At 36.1% G+C, this 27129-nt stretch overlaps 1 protein-coding gene across 15 annotated transcripts; it reads right to left on the bottom strand.

Annotated features, from left to right (window-relative positions):
- Positions 1-1843: 1843 nt before the first annotated feature.
- LOC112737772 (serine/threonine-protein kinase 1) lies at positions 1844-22115 on the bottom strand. 15 transcript variants are annotated; one of them, XM_072211502.1, is made up of 19 exons: positions 21099-22115; positions 20884-20972; positions 20699-20806; positions 20055-20162; positions 19712-19802; positions 17362-17414; positions 14935-14997; positions 14141-14185; positions 13686-13721; positions 13059-13114; positions 11971-12052; positions 10833-10961; positions 10549-10681; positions 9756-9873; positions 9320-9545; positions 8359-8559; positions 8192-8280; positions 7847-7946; positions 1844-2458 (listed from the first exon to the last, which is right to left on the bottom strand). In XM_072211502.1, exons 1-18 carry the CDS (start codon positions 21853-21855, stop codon positions 7847-7849), a joined length of 2484 nt encoding a protein of 827 aa, XP_072067603.1. In that variant the 5' UTR covers positions 21856-22115; the 3' UTR covers positions 1844-2458. The 15 variants fall into 15 exon arrangements, with proteins under 15 accessions (XP_072067603.1, XP_072067606.1, XP_025643645.1 ...); XM_072211505.1 differs by having other exon boundaries at positions 8192-8277; XM_025787860.3 differs by lacking the exon at positions 1844-2458 and adding an exon at positions 6912-7218.
- Positions 22116-27129: the final 5014 nt, after the last annotated feature.

The raw sequence follows: 27129 nt of genomic DNA, 5'->3' as shown, positions 1-27129 counted from the left end.
GCCTAACTTCCCTTCGTAGGTCTCTCTCAGCTTCCCGTTGATGCTCCACCTCTTTTTCGAGTTGTTTTAGGCGATCTTGAAGTGCCTCCATGGCTCCCGCGTTTGGTGAATTCTTGTCTTTGTTAGGTTAAGGAGTATCATTTGGTGTAGTGTCCGCGTTCTTGTGCGGCGTCCTGTCTTTTAGATCAGATTCATGGTCGTTGTCAAGGTTGTCCATCATGATGATGGGATGACTTCCAGGTCCCCGGAAACGGCACCAATATTCCGAGGGTTACCTGAAACTGTAGGTCGATCTCGGTCGAGATCTTCTATGACGGTCGGAGATGACGTGTCCGGCTTTGGTGGTGGCCGGTGCGATCGCATCCGACTTGTTGAACTGGTAATGCTGCTGATCCTTTGTCACCGGAGGGTGGTGGTATCTGCAAGGGACTCCGATGCTTAAGTTAGCAAGGGTATTAAGCAGGTTTTTAGTAGAATCAGAGTATGAGTTATACCTGGGTGCTCTAGTGTATTTATAATAGTGTGGAGTGACCTTTCTGGAGATAAGATAGTTATCTTATCTTATCTTATCTTTGAGTGAAGTCATCTTATCTTTAAGAGGAACCACCTTTATCTTTCTGGGCCTTGGCTGCCTTTAGATTGGGCTGTGTCCCTTCGTTTGGGCTTGCTTGGGCCTCTTATGGCGATTTGGCCAAACTCTTTGAGAAGAGGTCGGATAGTCCTGACCTAGAGAGGTTGGTCAACTTGTCGTTAAACATCCCGGGTCGGACAGCTCGACCCAGGGCATGAACAGTACCCGACCCAGTTCCTTGTGCATCTCTCCCCTCCCCCCTTTGAACAACAATCTCCCTCCTCCTCAGTCTTAGCTCCTGTTTTCATGATGAAAAGGAGTTTCTCTTGGAACTTCAACCCCGGTGATTCCCTGATGCCTTTACTCATGTTGTTTTTGCCGCCAGTATCTGAGATGATGACCGTCATCGTCTTTGAGCTCAGAACGCCAAGGATCTCCTTCCTCATCTTCCTCCGCTTCAGTTCTTCATGGTGGAAGGAGTTGCTCGTTGGTTTTCCTACTGGTGCACAAATTGTAAATCACACTTTTCACAACTCGTACCACTAACCAGCAAGTGCACTGGGTCGTCCAAGTAATACCTTACGTGAGTAAGGGTCGATCCCACGGAGATTGTTGGCTTGAAGTAAGCTATGGTTATTTTGTAAATCTTAGTCAGGATATCAATTGTAATTATCAGTTGACTTGCAAATGAACAAGAGAGCATGGATTAAATAATACTTGTTATGTAGTAATGGAGAATATGTTGGAGTTTTGGAGATGCTTTGTCTTCTGAATCTCTGCTTTCCCCCTGTCTTCTTCTTCATGCACGCAAGGTTCCTCCTATGGCAAGCTGTGTGTTGGTGGATCACCGTTGTCAATGGCTACCATCCGTCCTCTCAGTGAAAATGGTCCAGGTGCACTGTCACCGCACGGCTAATCATCTGTCGGTTCTCACTCATGCTGGAATAGGATCCATTGATCCTTTTGCGTTTGTCACTACGCCCAACCCTTGTGAGTTTAAAGCTCGTCACAGTCATTCAATCCCTGAATCCTACTCGGAATACCACAGACAAGGTTTAGACTTTCCGAATTCTCAAGAATGCTGCCAATGGATTCTAGCTTATACCACGAAGATTCTGATTAAGGAATCCAAGAGATATTCATTCAATCGAAGGTAGAACAGGAGTAGTTGTCAGGCACGCATTCATAGATTGAGAATGGTGATGAGTGTCACGGATCATCACATTCATCATATTAAAGTACGAATGAACATCTTAGATAGAAACAAGCGTGTTTGAATAGAAAACAGAAATAATTGCATTAATTCATCGAGACACAGCAGAGCTCCTCACCCCCAACGATGGAGTTTAGAGACTCATGCCGTCAAAGAGTACAAAGTTCATATCTAAAAATGTCATGAGGTCCAAAATAATCCTCTAAAAGTTGTTTAAATAGTAAGCTAGTAATCTAGGTTTGCAGAGAATGAGTAAACTATGATAGATAGTGCAGAAATCCATTTCTGGGGCCCACTTGGTGTGTGCTGGGGCTGAGACTTAAGCTTTACACGTGCTTAGCTTCTGGAGTTAAACGCGAGGTTGTAACCTATTTTGGGCATTTAACTCCAACTTGTAACCTGTTTCTGGCGTTTAACCCCAGACTACAACATAGAACTGGCGTTGAACGCCAGTTTACGTCGTCTATCCTTGAGCAAAGTATGGACTATTATATATTGTTGGAAAGCCCTGGATGTCTACTTTTCAACGCAATTGGGAGAGCGTCAACTGGACTTCTGTAGCTCCAGAAAATCCATTCCGAGTGCAGAGAGGTCAGAATCCAACAGCATCAGCAGTCCTTTTTCAGCTTGAATCAGATTTTTGCTCAGCTCCCTCAATTTCAGCCAGAAAATACCTGAAATTACAAAAAAATATACAAACTCATAGTAAAGTCCAGAAATATGAATTTTTCCTAGAAACTAATGAAAATATACTAAAAACTAACTAAAGCATACTAAAAACTACATGAAATTAACCCCAAAAAGCGTATAAAATATCCGCTCATCACAACACCAAACTTAAACTGTTGCTTGTCCCCAAGCAACTAGACAAATAAAATAGAATACAAATAAGTCAAGAAGCAATAATATCTCAGAGTTTTTTTGAGTGAAGCTCAGATTCTAATTAGATGAGCAGGACTAGTAGCTTTTTTGCTTCCGAACAGTTTTGGCATCTCACTTTATCCATTGAAGCTCCGAATGATTGGCATCTATAGGAACTTAGAATTCAGATAGTGTTATTGATTCTCCTAGTTTAGTATGTTGATTCTTGAACACAGCTATTTTATGAGTCTTGGCCGTGGCCCTAAGCACTTTGTTTTCCAGTATTACCACCGGATACATAAATGCCACAGACACATAATTGGGTGAACCTTTTCAGATTGTGACTCAGCTTTGCTAAAGTCCCCAGTTAGAGGTGTCCAGGGTTCTTAAGCACACCCTTCTTTTTGCTTTGGACCTTGACTTTAACCGCTCAGCCTCAAGTTTTCACTTGACACCTTCACGCCACAAGCACATGGTTAGAGACAGCTTGGTTTAGCCGCTTAGGCCAGGATTTGATTCATTTAGGCCCTCCTATCCACTGATGCTCAAAGCCTTGGATCCTTTTTATTACCATTGCCTTTTGGTTTTAAGGGCTATTGGCTCTTTCTGTTTGCTTTTTCTCGTTTTTTTTTCTTTTTTTTCTCCCTTTTTTTTTCTGCAAGCTTTTGTATTCACTGCTTTTTCTTGCTTCAAGAATCAAATTTTTTTTTTTATGATTTTTCAGATTATCAAATAGCATTTCTCCTTTTTCATCATTCTTTCAAGAGCCAACATATTTAACATTCATAAACATCAAATTCAAAAGACATATGCACTGTTCAAGCATTCATTCAAAAGACAAAAAGCATTGCCACCACATGTAAATAATTAGAATTTTTCTTATTAAAAACTCGAAAAATATTGCCTCCTTATTCTAAAGAAAATCTGCTATTTTATTCATGTTTAATGATGATGAGAAAAATAAATTATAACTTAATTGGAGATAAAATCAAAATATAGATACTAATTACTACTACTCATATATAACTTCTAAGGTAAAACTCAAATATGAACAATTATCACAGATTTAAGGCTAAGATTAGAACTCAACAACCTTGAATTTGGGAGGTGGATGCCTCTTTAGTCTGTGGAGTGTTTGGCCCTTCAAGAGATAGTTTCTGACGTTTTAATTCCTTCAGTTCACGCCCTTGCTCTTCTTGTTCTCTAAGCAATTTGCAGAGCATGCTGTTTTGATTTTGCTGTTCTTCCTTCAGTTGATCCACAGCTTCTTGCAACTTGGTGACAGATGCTTCTAGGCGCTCCTAGTATTCAATTTGAGGGATTTCCGGGAGGAACTCCTCTACTTTTCTCTTGATGGGGTCGTCCTGCACTTGTTGTCCTTCCATAGACTTTTTGGTGATTGGTTGCTCAACTGAGATATACTTATCTACTCTCATCTTTATCCCAACATCTTTATATAACAGAGAGACTAAGCTTGGATAGGCCAATTTGGCATCTTTGGAGTTCTTGTTTGCAATTTTGTAATGCTCACAAGCAATCAGCTGATGAACTTCCACTTCTTTTCCAACATAATGCAATGAATCATCACTGCTCTTCTGATGGTGACTTCAGAGCGGTTGCTAGTGGGCAGTATAGAGCGCCCAATGAAGTCCAGCCAGCCTCTGGCGACTGGTTTGAGATCTCCTCTTTTGAGTTGGTTTGGGACACCCTTTGTGTTGGTTGTCCATTTAGCTCCAGGGAGGCATATGTCCTCTAGGATTTTGTCCAAGCTCAGGTTTGATCTCATCATTCTCCTATTGAAGGAATCTGGGTCATCTTGCAGTTGAGGCAGCTTGAAGATCTCCCTTATTTTGTCAGGGTGGGTGTGAACAATCTTCCCTCTGACCAGAGTTCTATAGTCATAGAATGCGGTTCCAGCTATTCTCTGCCTGTCCGTCTGCCACAGATTAGCGTAGAATTCCTAAACCATGTTTCTTCCCACCTTTGTTTCAGGATTAGCTAGGACTTCCCAGCTCCTGTTTCGGATTTGCTCTTGGATCTCCGGATATTCATCTTCTTTCAGATCGAATTTAACTTCCGGGATCACTGACCTTAGACTCATTATTTTGTAAAAATGGTCTGAATGTTCTTTGGTTATAAACTTCCCTTGATTCCAAAGTGGTTTTGGAATATTCTCTTTCTTGCCTCTTGAATCGGTTTGTTTTCCCTTAGGAGCCATGATTTTAGTGGGTATTGGTTTAGTGATCACAGATAAACACACCAAACTTAGAGGTTTGCTTGTCCTCAAGCAAAAGAAAGGAAATGAGAGGGAAAGAGGGAGAGCCAAGCGCAACTTGTGGAGGAGAGGGGAAGAGGCCGAACCAAAATTTAAAGGGAAGGGGGTGGGTTTCGAAAATTATTTGAAAAAGATATGATAGAAAAAGTGATTTGAAAAAGATAAGTATGATAGGAAAAGATGTGATTTAAAATTGAAAAGATATGAAAGATATTTGAAAAAAATAAATCTGGATTTTGAAAAAGATGATGTGAAGATTTGAAAAAGATATTGATGAGTTAAAAAGATTTTAGAAGGAAAAGAGATAGAATTGTTTTGAAAAGGATTTGAAAATAATTTGAAGAGAAAAAAAAAGGGTTTATGAATTAAGATACATTTGATATTTTTTTGAAAAAGGATTTGAAAAATTAGGATTTGTAACATGTTTGTGCAAGAAATCATGAATTGAAACATAAAAAATGGAAAAAATTTGAATTGAAAACAAAATTGCCTACTCCCCACAATCCTGGCGTTAAACGCCCAACTACTGCATGTTTTGGGCGTTTAACGCCCAGTTGGTGCTTGTTTTGGGCGTTTAACGCCCAGCTGTTGCTTCTAGCTGGCGTTAAACGCCAGAAACCCCTTTGTCACTGGGCGTTTTTCTGAACGCCCAGGATGCTGTAAATCTGGCGTTAAACGCCCAGAAGCTGCTTCTTTCTGGCGTTTAACGCCCAGATGTCTATCTTTACTGGTGTTAAACGCCCAGTAGATGCTCCTTTTGGGCGTTTAACGCCCAATTGCCTTTTACTGGCGTTTTCTTGCCAGTGAGCTCTTTTTTCATGTTTTGTGCTCTGAATTCTTCTGTAACCCTGTGGACTTATGCAATTGATTCTTTACCTTGTTAATATTAAGCTCATATATATTTTTTAAAGATACATAAATAAAATGAAGAATAAAATAAAATAAAATAACAGAAAAAGTTTTGCTAATGGCTGGGTTGCCTCCCAGCAAGCGCTTCTTTATTGTCTTTAGCTGGACCTTGCTGAGTTTTTAATCTAGCCTCAGCCGTGAGCACTCTTGCTCAACATTGCCTTCAAGATAGTGCTTGATTCTCTGTCCATTAACAATGAACTTCTTATCAGAATCAATGTCTTGAAGCTCCACATAACCATATGGTGATACACTTGTAATCACATATAGTCCCCTCCACCGGGATTTCAGTTTCCTGGGGAATAGCCTGAGCCTAGAGTTAAACAACAGAACCTTTTGTCCTGGTTCAAAGACTCTAGATGACAGCTTTCTGTCATGCCACATTTTTTATTTCTCTTTATAAAGCTTGGCATTTTTGAAAGCAGTGAAACTGAATTCCTCTAGCTCATTTAGCTGGACCAATCTTTTTTCTCCAGCTAATTTGGCACCAAAGTTTAGGAATCTAGTTGCCCAGTAGGCCTTATGTTCTAGTTCCACGGGCAGATAACAGGCCTTGGAATTAAATATAAAATATCTTAAATAGCAATACTTCAATACTTTATATTTTAAAAATATTTTTATAAAAAATTATATTATATAATGATATCTTTAATAAAAGTAGTTAGTTAATAAATTTTAAATATAATAATCTAATTATTTATCAAGTAAAATAAAAATTTAATTATTTTATATTTTTATGTTACAATTTAAAATATCATTTTAATATAATTTTTTAATATTATAAAAAAATTTATATAATAATTAATTTTAATAAATAAAAATATTCAGATATTTTGTATTTATATATTTTATATTTAATTATTTAAGAATAAAAAATTCTATTGCTATTTAAAATATTGTGTATTAAAGTATTATCATTTAAAATATTTATTTATGTATTTTGATATTCTATATTTATTAGAATCCATTAATACTCTTCTTTTATATTAGCCTTTAATTTTAATCTAATAAAATCTAATGATCTATATAAATGCGGCACATTCAATAAACACATAATTGTTGTGCACATTTTAGACATACCCTTATCATTATCATTATTATTATTATTATTATCATTATTGAACGGATATTTATTTGACTTGACAACTGACAAGAATCCTTTCTCAGTTTAAATATTCTTCCATCAAATCCAATAATAAGAACAAACGCCACATCCCAATATGTTACTAGCCACCAATTTTCCTCAGCTAGTTTTCAGAACCATCAAATGCACAAAAACTTAAGCCTGGATGTCATGAAAAGCAATGATTGCCCAGGAAAAGTCCAGCAATCGGGTCTTCAGGTTGCTCATTCTCCGTCTTTTATGGATCCCCTTATGGTGCAACAACTCTACCATAAACCAGCACAAATCAAAGGAATCGAATTCAATTGGCACGTGCCCACTAATTTGGCAAAGGCACCACAGATTTCCCACTATAATAAACCATGTTAATGGACTAGAAAAAGAACAGGCTTCAATACAATTAATGGCCGAAAAAATAGTGTTTCCAAACTGAATTATCGTTTTGACCTTTTGTTTATTTTTTGAAAAACATCAATGATCAATGAGTATAAATTAGCATTGGGCAGGGACCTGAATACGGACATTCAATCCATACGTAATCACTAAATTGAATGAAACGAACATCATTTCATTGAGATAAAAAGATTAACATTTTTTGCATTGCTAAAATAGCTCTGACTAGTGTACGAGGGCAACACTAGTTGAAGTACATAAGATACACGATATGTACATACAAATATCTGATAGCTTACTAAACCCTATACTAGGGTTTACTTTACACAGACTACAACAGAACGTGAGAAGAAACCAGCAAAACTTGGGTCCTTATGGCAAACCATACTCTATCTGTACGAGTATATCACATCAACGGGATGAAAAATAGAAAAGCAGTAGTGATTTTTTGCAGCCAATAAGGATTGGGGAAGTAGAATAGAGACAACGAGATCTACCTACCTACAAACGAAGAATGGTTCTAAGCGTGTCCGAGAGATTTTGAATTGTCCGCTGCTCCTGCGTTGCTTGCAACTCCTGCAGTGGCATATCTTCGTAACACCTTACAACAAATAAAGCAATTTAGCTAAGATTTAAGAATGATCATTTTTTAAATAGAAACACAATACACACGGAGGAAAGGAGCAAAAGGAAACCATCCCATCGGAAACCCAATATTGTGATTTCTTGACACAAGCACACAATGGAGTGAAAATATATAGTTCTCTACAGCTATAGATAAGTAAAAATTCTCATAAAAATAGTAAAACTTTCAACCCTGCCCAAGTGAAAGTTGAAGGGATGTACATCTTATGATAAGCTAAAGCCTGAGCCAAATTCATTAGAGTGGAACTTGATGTAAGCCGCTGGTAAATGCTTGGAGGAAGGGGCATCTGCTGCATGTCAATTAGCAAACTGATAAAAAGAGTCATAAGGTCATAAGAAGCGCATGACAAGAAAGTGCACAAAGTCACCTCATTTAGTCCTCTCCGACCCTTTTTGGATTGCACATCACCACTAAAAAGCTCTTGCAATGATTCTACTTCCCCAGTCTCACTGGTATCTGGTTGCAAGCCACCAAGCACATTATCTGACAGCAGAGCAATTGGGGATATGTCTGTAGCCCTTAAGAACGGAATGGGCACTGTATTACCAGCTGCATAAATGGACCATAGCTGCAATAGCAGCGGTAATAAAATATAAGTATGAAGCTGACAGTCTAAATAGGTCGTCAAGATGGCCACAAAAGAAAAAAAAAATGATACGATTAATGATCCAATAAAGAAACCAAATCCAGATGTCTGCCAAGCAAATAAAGAAGAGGAAGAAATACAATGTTCTTGTCCTCATGTGTCTTAAGGATCACAAATAACTTTCATAACTAAAAAAGCAGAATCTCACATAATAGTAATGATCTCATTTGGTGTAATATCATTTTTTATAGAAAAAGAAATTTGATAGTAAGAAAATAATGCAAATATTGAAAAAGAAAACATGTATGTCCTACCAGATCATCCATGTAAGAAGGCATGCAAACTTTCTGCAATCTACCAAAGAAATATCTTTTGAGAAAAAAAAAATCCCATTGCAGAGACCACCATATAGAAGTTATGAAAGAAACCCTAATTTCAAATCTTAGTCTAAAGATTAAAAGTCTCCTTGTAAATTGTACCATTGCTTTCCAGCCAAAGACACCAAAAAACGGGGGCAAAATTATAACATTGGCAGAGTTTATGCTTGTTCATAACTGTAAAGCCTCTGAATTTAGCAAGAATCTAACGCAGGTCCTCAAGAAAAACTGAGTTATCCATAAATATGTAAAACGCTTGATCCAAATACAATTCACAATAAAAACAACACAAAAGAAGACTGCAATTAAGTAATATTATAGTTTAGGGCAGATATAATGATATATAAACCAAATTACAGAAATACCTTATCCTGTAAAGCAAATGACTTGCGGAAGACTGTATCATTCTTCAACGTGCCAGTGCTTATATCACTACCAATTCCAGCGTGTGCACGAAAACTACCTTGCGTTTTGAGGTTCTGCTCGGTTGAATTTCTAACACGAGGTAAAGTTGATTGTATGGTATCTGTAGTTGGATTAGATCCTCTAAAAGAGGCAATGTTTGTTGTACCAACTTTTAGGGTGTCAACCCTAAAAGATTATCCACAAAAGACATAAAAGAACATCAGGACACATGAGGAATGAAAAGCAGAAGAGAGGAGATGGCTCTGATATAAGAACGTGATATGTACTTTTAAGTTTGCACAAAAGAAGACTGTTATTAACAGCGAGAGGAATGACAGATAAATAATCTTTTGAAACACATGCTTTCAAATCATAGATATACAGACTAGCAAGTACCTAGAGTCGGCCAATCCTGTTCCACCCGTGAAAGCAGATAAGGAACCTGCAGAATCTCCATCCTGTGTGATCTTATGTACCTCATCTCCATGGACTATCATAGTTCCAAAGTTTCCTGCTAATAATACACATAAAGCACACTTAAAAAATAGCTTCAATTTCTCCCAGTTTAGGAAGTGCAAACTGGAGAGAGAGAGAAAGAGAGAGAGAGAGAGAAGGGGGGGGGGCAGGGAGATCATAATTATAAAGTCTAAATCTTTGTTTCGATGAGAGCAAATATATTAAAAAGAAAAAAATTTGAAGATTTAAATAATGAGAAAATTTGGAAACATTGTTGCTTCCAGTGTTATCAGACTTATCTTTCTTTACTTTTCTCAATTTTTCTCTTCAACCCAAATACAAAACGTTTTGAATTTCACAAGTTTCTTTCATCCATATTTATTTCCCTAACTTGAAACACAAGGACCATGACAACAAGATAGACAACTGCATAAAATATAAAAATATACAAAAGCACATTTCCCAAGATGAAGCAGATGGAAGAAAGCAGCTTGGCAAAAATTTAGCTGAAAACTTATTGCTAGTTAGAATCATTATCATGCATGCCTTAAGTAATTACTAACTAGGAATAGCACAACCACTGGAAAGAAAGGATTATCTCAAGATGACTTTGGCTTATAGACCTCAGAGCCTTTTTTCATTCTTGTACTCCCTCATACTTTAGTAACATTAGGATATCAACCTTGAGAAAAGAGTTGAACAAAGCGAGAGTAAAGATAGAAGAAATACAGACCTTCACCTCCATCATCTTCCCTCACGCCACCACTTGAAGAAAGATCAGTGGCCTCCTGCACTGCTAGGTTCTGATGTCCGGATGGAACAGTATCTCCATATTCATCATTTAGCATGGAAGTTACCATAGGCTGCTTCAGATTGGGAACATGTGTCATGTATGTAAATTAGTATCTTCATTTTCATTTTTTTTCAATGAAATGAGAGTCTGAGTAGAAATTCGTTTGTGCGCACATGTGTGGGTGTGAGAGACAGAGGAGAGGCAGGAAGGAGTTTCAGTTATACCTCATCTTCCAATGGAGTTGGGGCCAGAGTTTGCACCTGCAAAGCCATTGATGCCCTGATTTGCCTTGCCTTTTCCAGTTTTGGCAACACTGCAGCAGATCCAGTTTTCCATTTTTCAAAGAATTTATGCTAGATAGCCACAAAAAAGAACTCAATTCAATGAATTTACAGAAATGAAAGGAAAGGAAAATGTAAAACTGAAACTAAATGAAATCAACAGTATCAAATATCAGCCTTATGCGGCAAATAGCAGCATGAATGCGCTAAGACCACAATACAATGATCCTAAAAAGCATGTACTATGTCAAAGAATCACCTAACAGCAATAACATCCACTATGTCTTGTCCTGCTAGAAGTAAAGGAATCATTTGAAAACAAGGAATATAGATTGTAAGAAAAATTACCTAATTGCACTTAGCATATTTTGGCAGTCATTTTCTGTTCATAACTCCAAACAAAAATCCTTTTTTTAACCCTTTCTTATTTAACGAAGGGTGATAGAAGTTAATCCAAGAGGATAGGAATTAATAAATATATGTTGGTCTTCAAAAGTATTTTATCTAAGGTAGCCTAATTAGAGCAATCACAAATTTTACACATTCCATATAAGGCTACTAGAGCCAGGGGAAGATGGAGAGAGCTTAGGTGAAATTGTACAAGCAGTAAAAGAAAAAGATGAAACTCCATATGTTATGGTGGAAACAAATAGGGTAGCAATGCTAGAATAGCACAAGCTGAAGTAAAAAATATCAAACAAGCATAACAAGGACAGCTACATCTACCTTTAATGTTTTTCTATTTTTAGGATTTTATGAAGGAGAAAAAGTAAAACAGAAAAACAAAAAGAGACATGATTTTTCATCACAAAAACCTAAAAACTGAAAATGAAAACAAATAACATTTTCACAGACCAAACAAGCCCTTATGATCTCATAAATTTCCCAGATTTTTCATTAAGCATCCAAGGCAAATTTTGAAACCATTTCATCCTTCTCTTATTTTGATACAAGAGGAAATCTTATCGGGGAAAAAAAGGATAGATTATTTGCCTAAGAAAAAGAGGGGGGGGGGGGAGGATTGTGGGGTGGCCCCCACCACACATATAAGTAACTGATAAAAAATAATATTATAGCATACCTTCAACATCTCAGATGCAGTGGGGCGGAGCCGAGGCTCTTTGGTCAGGCACTTCGCAACAAAATCATGAAAATATAGAGACCTGAAAAGGAACATCAAATTAAACCAATATCAAGTTGTCATGTTCAAAGATATCATAACTGAATTAGGATATGGACATTGCCATGTGATAATAGCACATTAATTGTAATTTTTAAATAGCTCAAATGATCGGGGTATATATACTAACTAGTGCCCTGGTAATCTATGTAGAACATAAGGCGGCAGACCAACTTCGTACTCTCTCTCTGTATGAGCAGGAAAATAAAAGGACATAATAACATTAAGAGAAGAAATTACAATGAATTTGGAAGATTAAGAATTCTTATTGAAAGAAAAACGTATTGTTAATCCTTAACACATGATAGCATACTTCCATTTATATGAATGTTCAAGATTTACATGAACTTAAAATCCAACTTAATTAGGTCAACTGAGGAGGTTCTTCCTTATAGAAAAAGAATGTATCTAGCATGCAACTAGCTAAAGAGGGCACAATATAAGTCGCTCAAGGTAGAAGAGGCTCAAGTTCTCACTTTTATCATACAAGCAGTTTATTTTCTTTTTTCCCTCTCTGAGGCCTTGAGGTGCTCTCATAAGTTTATCCCATCTGAACCGTAAAAGTAATTCTTCTATGACTGTGGGAGCACAAGGGTTATATAGTTTCCTTACCAGAGTTGACTACATAAACTTTAAGTTTAATACATCCTCATTTTAGGTGATCAAAGTTTAATGGCATCTTAATCAATCAATCCTTACACGCTCTCACTTCTTTCCCCTCAAATTTTATATTAGTAAAATAAGCTTGTTCAACAGAGAGTACAGAGTACAAGGGCAAAAGTTTTGCAGCAACTTAGTGGTGATTTATAAAAGCCAACAGAAGCACAACATATAATATAGCACATAGAAAAGAAAATTCAAGATCAATATTACTATCAAAACAAAAGATAGCATTCTAAATCAATACACAACCAACAAGTAACTGTTCTAGTTTACTGCTTCACTAATAGCAGAGAGTATATCTAGGATATTATAGTAAAGAAACAAACCATTTTTCTTTATCCTCAAGCATTGGAGCTGGCTCAATGGATATCATGAATAAAACCTATGAAGAATAATAAAGGAAAGATCATCATACACTTAATCCAAAGAATCACGTGTGTGGCATGTGTCACCCATCATACTGTTTAGCCAATTAAGCTGATGTATTACAGACTTTAGAGGCATACAACTTATAAGGTGTTGCCAGAAATTTTAATGTGATTGGAAAGAAATTGGAAATTAAATATTTCTGAAAGCGGATTCTGTTAAGCTCGCATAACAGCAGAAACTACCAAAACATTTGTTCTTTCACACTCATGAAGCTAGTTTGTGAGAGTGTATGGGAGAGAGGAATTCTGGGTCCTTTCATCGCTAATTAATTATTCATCCAAATAACTCACAAAATACAGCCTAATGTTTACATTCCTTATAATTCATAGCATTTATGTTTCTCCTCCCTGATTTACATACTCAAAGCTTCTCCAACTGACAGACTTGTAACAGTAACACTTAATCTTCCACACTTTATGTGAACTTCAACATAAATACAAGTTAAACAACAGCTAAGAAAGAGTAGGAACATAGAGATTAGATATTTCTAATACAACAACATTCAATATCAATTTAGCACTAACCCTCATCGGATGCACTGATGATCTTGGAGGAACTCCCTGAAAATTATGATAACAAAATTTAACCAAATCCAAGCATGAGGATCAGCAAAATTTGTTTAATATCGCATCAGTATAAATAAAGAGAACTACCATAAGACTTCAATTTAAATACATGAGTTAATACCATAAATAACAAGATATGGATGAACGTGATAATATAACCTCATAACAATAATTCTTTCTACATAAGATCGAAAAATATTTAATATATTTAAACTAACATGCTTTGTACCTCAACCACCTTAGAAAACACCCCAAAACAAACACAAAGTATTAACCCAGTAACAAATATCTTATCTTACAGAAGGTGATAGGAAAAGGAGAAAAGGGTAAGAGGAAAACTCAAATGAACACAGTGGATAAACTAACAGCTCACTTGGAAACAAAGGAAATTAAAGCAGAGATTAAGTATATACCTCAGCCATTTCAATCGCAGACACACCAAGAGCCCAAACATCTACCTGGAGAAAATGTAATAAATAAAATGATATTATGTATAGCCATGCCCAATATTGAAAAAGAGAGAAAGTGCTATTTATCTTGACACTAATTAATTATTCTATAAAGAGAAAAACTTTTGAATCAAAATACTATTGATTTCTTGAAAAACCAGTAAGCCAGTTTGGAAACTAACAACATAAACGACCTAGATTCCTCTTTATATATCAGTATTTCCAAATATGTACCATATAATCAACATGATCAATGGTTTATATAAATTGCAAGGTGATAGTGGTTGATCATTTGATCTTCATTCTCTCTGTCAGATGGTTTTTTACTTGATCTTCATCCTCTCTACCAGACTCATACTTGCTACCTTGAGTAAGCACACTTATATTATCATCAACTTAGGCATAACCGTATAACACATCCTAAAGTGATAGGCAACTAACTCTTCATTATTTTGCAGACAATATATTGCAATTTCTTATATATATGCCTTCAAAGAATAATACTCTTCAACAACTAATGAACTGTTATCATAAATAGTAAATAATGAGTTCCTATATGACTAATTCCCTGGAAACTGTTAATGTGTCTGTATGATTCTGAAACAGTAACAAGAAAACTAAATAATCCGTCCATCCACTTTACCAATATAATGTAATAATCAAGCATTTAAGCAATACATCAAGAGTAGAAAATGCAATAGTATGAAATACAGATGCATCACGATGAAAACCAGCTTCACAAAATTAAAGTACAATACCTTTCCATCATAGCGACTTTCCTGAATAACTTCTGGAGCCATCCAATGAGGGGTTCCAATGAACTAAAAAGCACATTAAACTAGAACATCAAAAGTCTTGCCATGATTTAGCACTAATAACATGTCTATATAAAAGCCAAAAACTCCACTGACTACAGTTTAAATGCTAAAACTAGTTCTTCCATGATCAGAAAGGAAGATACAAGTTCACATCACTTACCCAAAGCAATTAATTTGATTGAAAAAACTGGAAAATCACAATAATAAGTTGCAAGCATATACTAGGACGGTAAATTTATGTCATAAACAACAAATTAATCAGAAACAATCAAATATTTTAATTGATTTATGCACACTTGTAAGTGAAGTCATTGCCACCGGCAGGTTACAACAACAACAATAGATGGGTCTGCTACATGGATCAAATGACGCTATTGCGCCCTATCGTGTATCATGTATACAGTGAGACTGTTTACACGTAGATCTCCTTTGACCACCTCATGGAAGTTACTGAAGCAGTGTGCAAAAATTAACAATAATACCCTGCTCAGTTTAAGGATGCAATATGACTTATAGAACATATATGTCAATTGAAAGGTAAAGATAAATATGCAGGGGACAAATGTTTATTAACAAAAAGAGAAAAGCTCAAGGGACAGCAATTTTAATGTATATTGGCGAGCACCTTTAGCTAGCAGCCCAACATCTTTAGGTTGCGTTTGTTTCGGACTGAGATTGAGTATTATGTTTGGCGATCAGAGACTGGAATTAAAATTTCATTCTCGAGACACAAAATTTCAGTCTCTTCAGTAAAAAGGGAGACTAAAACTTTAATAACATTTCTTTTCAAAAATACTCTCATTTAACTTTTCGAATTCCAAATCTATTCCTCAGTCTCCATATTTATCTTAAACCAAATATGGTACTAAGACATAACTCAGCTCAGTATATTTTATACCAAGCACAATACAAAGACTTAATTAAGTCTTTGTCTCTCAATTTCTATCTCTCAGTCTCCCTTCCAAATGCAGCCTTAGTTTAGTAGCTCAACACCATTCTTTTAACTAACATTTTTAAATATTGCAGGCTAACAACTGGCCAAAAATAATAAATTGTGTTGGCCCTGTAGCATTGCTCTAACGAAAGGGAAGTGATAGGCAGGCTTAAACTCTAATCATAGTTTTTGATGGCGAATGGCAACTCAGGGTAGAAGGGTAAAAAACCGCCATGAGGTCATAGCAGATGGCGTTGTGGCAAATGGCAGAAATGGAGGATACATAAAAAATATATATAAACTGTATACAAATAAATACTAAAATAATCTACAAAAAATAAATAAAACTACTACAAGATCAAAAAGAAAAATAATATCTAAACCACTAACTACTAATAATTTATCAATAATAACATGAAATTATTTATCCATATTATAACAATCAATATTAAAGATTAAAACTAATATCAAATTGACATAAATAATAACATTAATATAAACTAAGCAGCAGGCAGAACCAATTTGAGGGTTTAGAACGGAAAATAAAAAATTAAAAAAAAATTGAGGGGTGAAAATAGATAAAAGGGGATAATAAAAAACTTGAGGATTCAACTTATAAAGAGGAAAACAAAAAGGAAGCAGCTTAGAGAAGCATATTCAGGAACAGGAACAACGTTCTACATCGTCGTCTTCCTCTGCAAGTCATGGTGCCATCTTCATCAATGTTCCGTGCCTCTGTCATGTTCTATTGCTTCTCATCGTGGTCTTCCTCTGCAGTATCAGTGGCAATGCTGTTGGGGGTGATGCTGTCGGCTCGCAAGTCTTCGTCTTCCTCAAGCAACAGAGAGGGAGGGAGAGTGAACATCAGAGAGTAGAGAGGGCATGAAGGGGGAGAAAACGACAGCCAGAGAGAAGGTTTGTCTTAAAAAAGTTTGGTTTAGGGTTATTAAAATGACCAAAAGACCCTCTAATATAGAAGGAACTCCAAAAAAAAAAAAAAACCCCACCATTTCTGCTATACCTGTATCGGACCCAATGGCTCAGCCACCACCGCCAATCTGGCTGCCATTGTCCAACACCATTTCCGCAACACCAAACGCTTAAGATGGTGGTTAGCCCAAAAAACACCACGCCATAAAGCCATGGAGCTACCATGGCTGCAATTTAAAAACGCTGACTCTAATATGTGTCTGGAACAGTTTATTCAAACATAAAAACAAAAAAAGGTATGTAATCCCTTTACAGGTTGAGCTTATTTTGTTCTAGTTTAACAACTATACCAAAATAAATTCAAATATTGTGGTTATAACACCCAAGTCCATTTTTGAAGCTATCAAACTGAAAAGACATTTGCAAGACTACTAAGACCTAATCATAATGAAAAAGAACATCCTGAAATATCTAAACATTCAAATGATGAACAAAATAACTACCGTATTGCGCTTTGACATAGTCCTTGTCAGCTGTGCAGCAACACCAAAATCCCCTGGTCATTGGCAATGAGGTTTCTTAATCAGTCCATCATTATAAAGTCCGAAAATATTAATGTCTTTGATATGGAGCACTATTTCAACAAAAGGAGAAAGGAAGAAAGCATAGAGCACACATGTACACAGATGTAATCAAGAAAAAGATCATGCAGTCATGTACTACTTTTCAACAATATATGTTCCAATATCTTGTCCCAATCTTTTGCAGAACAGCAGAAGTCTATTCACCAAGCAAGTGCAACCTTGATATAAATACGAAAATCCAGATCATAAAATGTGTAACAACTAATTGAACGAATCAAACAGACATAAGAGCAGTAATGTCAGTGTCACTGGTTAATTTCATAGTATACATAAAAAGCCCGACAATTATAAGTGGAAATTTATCAAGAAAAAACATAGATGTTCTCGTTTTGGAAGGAATGTTCAAGTTCCTTTAAAGTCAAGGGAAAGTTCTTTCAATGAAATGTTCATGATAATTAGGTAATCTTTTCAGGGGGAGAAAGAAAGGTAGTTTCTAACAAATAGCTCTATGAAAAGGTGCACAAACACACATAAAGATAAGGCTCAATTTGGTCCCAGAGTTTTCACTCAGTAATCAGTTTGGACCCTAGGTTTTAAACATGCTTGCTTTAGTCCCTGAGTTTTATAACCATGAATTAAGTAGGCCCTTCAATGCTTATGTGTGTAATAAACTGTCACTATGAAAGTTTAACAGCTAGCTCACATAACAAGAAAGGTGTCAAACTAAATTTGGTCTCTTAAGGGACTTAATTTGGCAATGAACTAAATTTTATAAATGTAGATGGCTCAATTTAGTTCACTGAAAGACAAAATTGAATCCCACGCCTTTGGTGTAATGTCAGCAAGCAATTAGGCTGACACAACAGCAGTTAAGTATTTCGTTAACTAGACTGATGGCGAATTCATGGTTATATATTCAGGGACCAAACCAATCATTTGGTGAAAACTCATGGATTAAATTGAGCCTTATCTCCAAACAAACATATTTAGAACTTTTATTATGTATCTTACTCTTACTGGCTTAAGAAAAAAAAAGGCACTAACCCACTTTTCTCCTTTTAGTTTTTATATCTTCCCTAAAAAGAAACTGATTTGTTTATACCTTGATTGAAACTTCTGTCTTTAAACTGAAAAGAGCATTTTCTTTCTTGACAAAAGCTTAAACAAAAACAACATAAAAGCAGTGTTTTTGAGCTTAAGAAACCAAAAACCCTAGATATATCATTGCTGTCCAACATATAATAACTGTAAATTGTTATTATTTATTTATTTTTATTTATGACAAGTGATATTATTTATATATGACTAGTTAAATAATAGCCACTGAATGGATACCATGTTATAATGTGAATTGTATAACTTTCTATAGATGTTAAACATATTAAATTTTAAGCTGTCAATAATTTCAAAGCTTTAACTAGTAAGTAATATTGAAATCTGGAAAACAGAACAGTGTAATTCTTATCTTCCATGAACACTAAAAATAACACTAATGCATTTGGTTAAAGTACCTGTATCAGGTACATTGCAGGTACAGGTAAGCCATGATACATACCGGCAAACAAGTTCTCATGAAAAATAAAACGGGTATAGCAGGGAATAGTGAGAGTGCAGTACGTACAGCAGGATTCACAAACTTAACCAAAGCTAATTTGTTTTCCTTATTCCTCTATGTGCACCCAAAACCCAAAACCCAAAACCCATACCGTAGGCGATTGAAACTTGAAAGTGAGAAGGACACAGGGAGCACAGCAGCAACCAACACCAGAAATGGCGTGGCAATAGTAGTCTCTCCCTCTGGCGACCTCTGCTCAGCCTTCTTCCTTTAGGAATGAGTCTGAATCATCTTTATTTTACTGTTGTCGCATTGGTTTTTTCTACGGTATTTGTTGCTAAATGATTGTTCTTCTGAAATTTGTGGTAAAATGGATGCAATTGTTTTATTTGAGTGCCATGTTTTGCTATAACATTTTTATTTGTTTGTGTTAGAACATTGATGGGAAAGAAATGACGAGATTGAAACTGTTAGAGTTGGAATGCTAAATTCCGTATTTGGGGGAGGAGGGAGTATGACACACTCATACCCAAAGAAATTAAAGTTGTCAAATTCTCTTTCCAAACTCTTAATTAGTTTAATTCAGCACGGGCAACTAGGCATGAAACTTACCAGATTTTTATGTGCTAGGAAAACAATGATAATTACTGATAACATTAACTAAACAAGTAAGAACACCCACTTAATATTAACAAATAAAACTAGAGTACCCACCTAGCTTGACATCTCCTTGTTCAGTTAATAAGATATTTCCGCCTTTAATGTCTCGATGGACTTTGAAAATTGAGTGCAAGTACTCAAGTCCCTTCACAAGATTAAGGAAAGTACATGAGATAAAAATAAACAAAAACAAAATTGCACACTCAAACAGAGAGCAGAAAGCTTGGTTCAAGCAACTCTGCAAGTATTTTATTGTCCAGACTCCAGATTTACATAATTACACAAATCAAAGACAAAATAACATTTAAGCATGCCTTGACAAAGGTTGAAAAAGAAATCATCCAATAGAATATAATCAATAAATAACTCCAACCCTAACTCAGTCAATCAACTATACCTTCAGTGCTTCTCTACAGATATATGCTATTTGACCCTCATCCAGTGCTTCATCAGTCACGCTCATCAGATCAGCAACACTACCACCACCACAGTATTCCATCACTATCTGCCAAAAATCTCAATTGAATATTCAGAGACCATATTTTAACCAAAAATAAAAACCAAACATGTCATTTTTATTTTAAGAGAACGGAAGAGCATCTGTTGAAAATTTGGGCAAACCAATGAGTCCAAATGAAAGAAGCAATAACAAGCAAAAGCCAAACTAGTGAAACTAAAATCCTGCCACACCTCCAAAATAAGTCAACAGCTGATCACCAGGGGGAATCCCAAACAAGCAGCACAAGCACAACATTGTTCACAAAGTCACAACTCACAGAAACTCTAAATGTAGAACATACATAAAGAGTTTCACAGAAGATGTGTCATAAGAGTACAAACAAAATGATAGCTTCTTAGATACGATAGGAAAATGCAAGCAGACCAACACTTGTAATTCAAACAAAATGTGATGTTGGCTAGTATTACCTGAAATGCAAGGTAATATAACAAAAACATAAAAAATTCAAAAAGTACTGCTCACTTAACATTTCTCTATATTATGTGATTGATAATATTAAAACTAAACAGTAGACTTCTTACCCAAAGATACTCTTCTCCTTGGTAGCTCCCAAGATAGCGGACAACATTTGGATGATTACATTGTTGTAACATCTCAATCTCACCACGGATTTCCTCATATCCCTCCTCCTAATCATAATAAACATCATGGTTCATTTACAGCTAGTCAAACTCAAACTACCAACCAGAATGGAACAGAAATTTACCCCTTCAGATAATGATATGACTTTGATAGCAACCATCTCCGATGTCCTTAAATCCCTTGCTTTGTAAACAGCTCCATAGGATCCCTTCCCTGCAATTATCAACATCATTGGAACAAACCACACATAACAATTCAATTAATATCCACAAAACATGATAACTCAAACAATTGCGCAATGAACACAGAAATAAACTTTAATAGCACATCGCTACCTACCAAGTTCATTGAGCAATTCATACTTGGTTGTAGGATCCTCTCTGGTAACACTCTCCGGGATCGAACTCGCCGAAATCTTCGTTGTTATCAATTGCTGCCTCGCATCCTCGTTCTGCGAGGAACCGCTCCCTTTCCTCTGCTTCCCAAATTCTCCCGCCGCCTGCATGCTCGCCACAGCCCTCTCCATCGTTGAACCGGCACCACTGCCGCCGGCGGTCCTACGCACCACGGTTCCGCTTATCGACTCTCTCTCGCTGGATCTCACCGTCGAGCGCACAACGAACGTCCCAAAACCGCCACCGTCGTCGTCGTCATCGTCGTCGTCTCCGCCGACGCTCGCCTGAGAAGAACTCTGAGCCTTCCAGGTCGATCCCGATGGCGAAACCAAGCCGGAAGAAGAAGACCGCTCCCGCTGCCGGCTCCGGTCAGTCTTCACAATCATGGTGCCAAAATCTCCAGCACCTTCGTCGTCGTCGTCGTCGTCGTCGTAATCCATCGAGGCACCGCCTCCGAAGTCCTTGGGAAGGCGCTTGAGGAGTGGAGGGAGGGAGGAGTCTTCGTCGTCGTCGTCGTGGCCGTTCTCTTTGTACACCATTGTCCCGTATAGATCCTCCTGTGACTCCGGGATTCCGGATTTCCGGCGGCGGATTGTTCCGCCGTCTCCGACGTCATCATCGTTGTGGACGACGAAGGTAGAGTATATATCGGATTTGGGTTGGGCCTTCCGGGTTCCGGCAGAGAAGGAGCTCCGATCCATTGTTTTCTGGTGGAAGGAACGAAGGAGGAGAACCAAGCACTACACTTGCTACTTTGCCAGCAAAGACGCGGAATGATTGCTCGTGATGCTTAATGGGCCTTGTTGGGCCTAATTCGATTTTGGGTATATTTGTCGAAGGTTTCAGTGTTTCTTTTTTATTCTTGCAACACAGAAAATCCAAGACCAAAAATATCAGATATCAACTTTCGGGAAAGACGTGGCAAAGGTTTTCTTTTTTATAAAAAAAAAATTTTCATTCAAGGAAATAGCCAAACCGTAATTATAAATTCCAAGAAACATGTTAGATCTAAAACTAAGAAAAAAAAGAGATCATTTTTATATTCAACCATAATATGAGAGAAGACACAGAATTTGATTACAACAAATTTTATGACAGAAAAAAAGATAAATTAAATCTATTTTGCTTCTAATTCTACACAAAAGTGTTATAACACAGAAAAAAATCTTTTCTTTTTCTTTAAATAGATCCGCAAGCTTCATGAATTTGGAAGTATTTCCATGAAAGAAAAGTTTCTTTCGTTACATTTTCATCCTGTATTTGTAATACCATGTCCAAAATATCCATAAAAAAAAATTAATATACCATAAAAAGGAGAGACCAACCACAAAAAAATTATTATGGATCTAGATTTGGGTTTCATATTTAAATCTCTAAAAAAGTAAAAAAAATAAGCAAGAATAGAAAACAAACAGCTAGAGAAAGGAAAAAAAGTGGAAAAAGATGGATGAAAGAAAGGAAAATAGGGACAGCAAAAAGGTGTGGACGGCGAGAGAGTGATGGTGATGGGAAGTATGACTAACTAAGAGAAAAGAGAGTTTGTGACTATAAACAAGAAAGAGGAGAAAGATGATAAAAAAAAAAAAAAGGAAAGATAGAGACAGAAAAGAGGTAGGAGGAAGAAGGAGGTTAAAGGAGAGGAGCAGAGAAGGGCCACCACGGTCTAGACTAAGGCGACAGCAGTGGACCTCAAGAGAGTTTCACATGTTTTTTTATTTTTTCACGGGAGAGAGGGGCACTGCGCTAAGGTTTCTTCTATTCTACTTTTCAGAACCATGATGTGGCTGCGTTTTGTGGAGTAGTGACAAAGCTATTTGCCTCATAAATGTTTCAGATTTTAGGTACATCAATGGCAAGGGTAAAAAAGAATGGAGTGAAGAAGCGAATTCAGAAAACAATTCCGAAGTGGAGCCTTTTAAAAAATCGCACAAACGGCACTTCCTCGCGTATGCGAGATTCTCACGTGCGCGAGCTTTCTCCGCGTGCGCAAGATGACTGCACGGGCTTTAATTAATGAAACACACGCATCCTTATTTGTTGGCCCCATAAAGGCTAAGGGCCCTAAACATCTATTTAAGGAGAAAATGCAAAGAAAAGGGGGGTAATTTTTAAGGAGTCTTAGTTTTTAGTTTTTAACATGTTTTAGTGAATTCTAGAGAGAGAAGCTCCAATTTCTCTATAGAATTTTTAGGATTTTTATTTTAATTCTTTCTTATTTTAGTTTTTAATCTTGTTTTAGCTTAGTTTTATTTACATTTTCTTGTTCTACTATCTTAGTTTGATAGAATTTTCTTATGAATGAATTTGATGCTTTAAGTTTTATTATTGCTTATTGGAGATGTTATTATTTCTTTTTTGAATTATATAGTTGTAGTTTTTATTATTATTACAATTTATGATACTTTGTTTATATACCTTCAAAGTATTTGATAAAATATTTGACTTGGTTATATAATAAATTTTGTATTTTTGATAAAAAATTTCAAAACTCTAATCACCTTAAAAATTCATCAAGCAATAAATTTTGTCATATATGTAATCAAAATGTTCATTTTCCTATTCAATGTTTCATTATTGAAAGAAAATTTTGTGATAAAGTTTATAAAGTAATTAGCAAAAACAATGCAATTGGACAATAAAAAAGGTTTAACATTAATGGATCTAAAATGATTCGGATACCTAAGGTCACTTAAGAATTTTGTGCTGTTTTGCCTAGCATCCAAGAAGAAGAATGACATGTGGTACTTGGATAGTGGATGCTCTAGGCACATGACCAGAAAGTCCACATTTTTCATCAAGCTTGACAAATACAATGGAGATTTTGTGACTTTCGGTGATAATGAAAAAGAAAAGATAGTGGTCGTACGTTAGGTGGGTAAAAGTTTCTTTACTTTTATTAATGATGTATTTTTAGTTGATGGAGTGAAACATAATCTTCTAAGCATTAGCCAACTGTGTGATTTAGGCTATTTAGTTATTTTCAAGATATTGAAATGCTTGGTTGTGTGTGAAAAATCTAGTGAAATCTTGTTTGAAGATAAAAGATGCAATAATGTATATGGACTTACCTTGGAGGAACAAAAAGAACAAAATGTTACTTGTTTCACTTCCATTGAATCTGAAAAATAGTTATGGTATAAGAAATTAGGACATGCTAGCATGTTTTAAATTTCTAAATATGTAAAAAGAAACTTGGTTAGAGGTCTTCCTAAAATAAAATTTGACAAAGACATGACTTGTGATGCTTGTCAATTGGGTAAACAAACTAAAAATTCTTTTAAATCTAAGGATGACATCTCTACCAAAAGACCATTGAAAATGCTACATATTAATCTTTTTGGTCCTACTAGGACTCAAAACATAGGTGGTAAACATTATGGTTTAGTGGTGGTTGATAACTTTACTATGTTCCGATGGGTTTTTTTCTTAGCCCATAAAAATAATATTTTTCTTGTTTTTTCAACTCTATGCAAAAAGATTCAAAATGAAAAAGAATTGAAAATAATTTCCATAAGAAGTGATTATGGAAAAGAGTTTGAAAATCAAGACTTTGAATCATTTTGTGATGAATTTGGTATTTCACATCATTTTTCATATCCTAGAGCACCTCAATAAAATGGGGTTGTTGAAAGGAGAAATAGAAGCATTCAAGAAATGGCTAGGGCAATGCTTTGTGAAAATAAAATTCTAAAATTCTTTTGGGTTGAGGCTGTGAACACAGTTTGTTACATTTTGAACTGAACCATCATTCGAAAAGTTTTAAAGAAGGCCCCATATGAGATTTGGAAAGGAGTACCACCTAATCTTAAGTACTTTCATGTTTTTCGATGCAAATATTTTGTTTTAAATACTAAAGATAACCTTGGAAAGTTTGATCCAAAATCTTATGAAGGTGTCTTTGTTGGTTATTCAACCACTAGTAAAGCATATAAAGTTTACCTCAAGGAACATAGAATAATAGAGGAGTCCATACATGTCACCTTTTGTGATTCTAACACCATTTCAAGTATTATTGAAGAAAATAATGCAGAAATTGAAACTAAACCCAGCTCTGAAAGGATTCATGATCAAAACAAATCTGAACCTTATTTGGAAAAAATTATCCCTATTTTTGTAGACCAGAATACGGGAGACAATCCTGTTTTGTCTCCTACTAAAGTAGATAACTCTGAAAATCTGAACAATGAAGAACTGAATCATGTCCAATCTGAAATGATTTTACCAAGGCCCAAAGAATGGAAGTTCTTGAAGAACTATCCACATGAGTTCATTATTGGAGATCCATCTCATGGAGTTACTACTAGATCCTCAAGTAAGAGAAGAGACGAATTCAATAATTTTGCTCTTATATCTCAAGTGGAACCCTGTAAGACCTAGAAATTTTAGAAGATTTTATTAAGAGCTAATTTAGATTTATTTATCATTAAGTATTTTAATCTCTGAAATTATTTTATTAAAGATAATTAAAACAAATTTTGATTAATTGAGTTTAAAGTAATTTAAGGTTTTATCTGATTTTATAATTATCGAATTATTTTCAATATTTAAGTTATGAAGTTTAATAGTTGCAAAAGAATAAGAATTTTATATGATTTAGTTTAAATAGTTAAAATTTTAGAATTTAATATTTTAACTCTTATAAACAAAGAGGATTAATTATATTATCTCTAATTTGTAATTAAAATACTTAATTAAAAGTCAATTGGCAAATTGATAATTAAATAATATTTTTAAAGTAATTTTGAGGGATTAAATTAGATTTCAAAATTAATACAATATAACCTAATTTGATTTAGAATTTGCCAAACTCCAATTAACCAAAAAATCTCTAATTTCAAATTGCCCCAAATCAAACCCTAATCCTAAAAATTAAACACAAAACTTTAATCCTAATTACCCCATTCCCTTCAGACGCCATACCCCTTTCCTTTTCTTCTAAAATCAAACTCACCAACGCAACACATAGCAGCAGCAAAAATCAACCGAAAGAAAGAAAAGAGAGGAGAGCGTGCGAATCAGAAGAGAGGAGAAGGGGGGAGAGTGCGCCGGCGAGTCACTGCCGCTCGTTGCGCCACCGTGGTCGCCGATGATGGAGGAACAAAGAGAGTGTGTCGCGGAGCAGAGGGAGCTCATGCGAGTGAGGAGTGTCGCCACTGTCATCGTGCCATGCGCCGCTAGCTTCGTTGCACCTCGTCATCACCATCCCCGTCGGACCGCCGTGGAGTCGTTGCCGTCGCACCAGCGCTGCGAGCTACTATCGAGCCACAAGCAGGACCCGATGTAAAGAGAGAGACAGAACAACGTAAGGAGAGAGAGAAGGCGTTGCAGGGTGGTTTATGCCGCCGCTGCTCTCTCCGCCATCGTCGTCTGTGGAGCTCACCGCCGCCGAAGTCACGAGCAAAGGTGGGGAAGGAGGCCATCTTCCCTATTGTTGTTACGGTCACCGTGCTACTACTGCTACGCTTTGTTTTCTTATTTTCCTTAATTACTATAAGTTATTTTTATTTCTGAACCTTCACTGCTACTGTCTTGCCATCCGTTGATTGAGAACTTTAAGGCGTTGATGTTTTAGGATTAAGCCGCCGCAGCTGTAGGCTATGATGGTTGATGCTCTTTAAGAATCGTTGCTGCTGGGGTGATTGGAATTGCTACTGCCAGTTCTAATGTTGCTACCATTGCTGTTGACTTGCCCCAATTCAAGTTCAGTGTCACTACCCTAGGTCTAGCCTTTCTCCTAACTCTGTTCCACTCTTATACTCTGAACTGCCTTGGTCTCATTTATCTGTTTGTTATGATTTTAATTCCATTTTATTTTCGATGTTGCCTTAAATTTTTAGAGTTGTTTCTGCGTTTGATTCCATCAAATTTGATGTTGCTGCAAGCGTAATCGAAGTTGGTGATGCTACCATCGTTCCGGTTGTGTTGGAATCGCCACTGCTATTGTGAGTTTAGGCTAAGCGGGACTGTTGTATTAA

Source organism: Arachis hypogaea, chromosome 13, assembly GCF_003086295.3.
Source record: "Arachis hypogaea cultivar Tifrunner chromosome 13, arahy.Tifrunner.gnm2.J5K5, whole genome shotgun sequence".
Lineage (NCBI taxonomy): Eukaryota > Viridiplantae > Streptophyta > Magnoliopsida > Fabales > Fabaceae > Arachis > Arachis hypogaea.
Note: the sequence above shows the minus strand (reverse complement) of the source record. Positions and strands in the feature narration are given on the sequence as shown.

Bases quoted from the DNA above. Each gene is read 5' to 3' on its own strand.
- LOC112737772 (XM_072211502.1), bottom strand. From the start codon at position 21,855: ATGGATCGGAGCTCCTTCTCTGCCGGAACCCGGAAGGCCCAACCCAAA. The intron at 19,803-20,054 runs GTATAGTTGATT...AATCTTGTGAAG, and splicing joins TCTGTAGAGAAGCACTGAAG to GGACTTGAGTACTTGCACTC. The intron at 13,115-13,685 runs GTTAGTGCTAAA...TATTCTTCATAG, and splicing joins CATCAGTGCATCCGATGAGG to GTTTTATTCATGATATCCAT.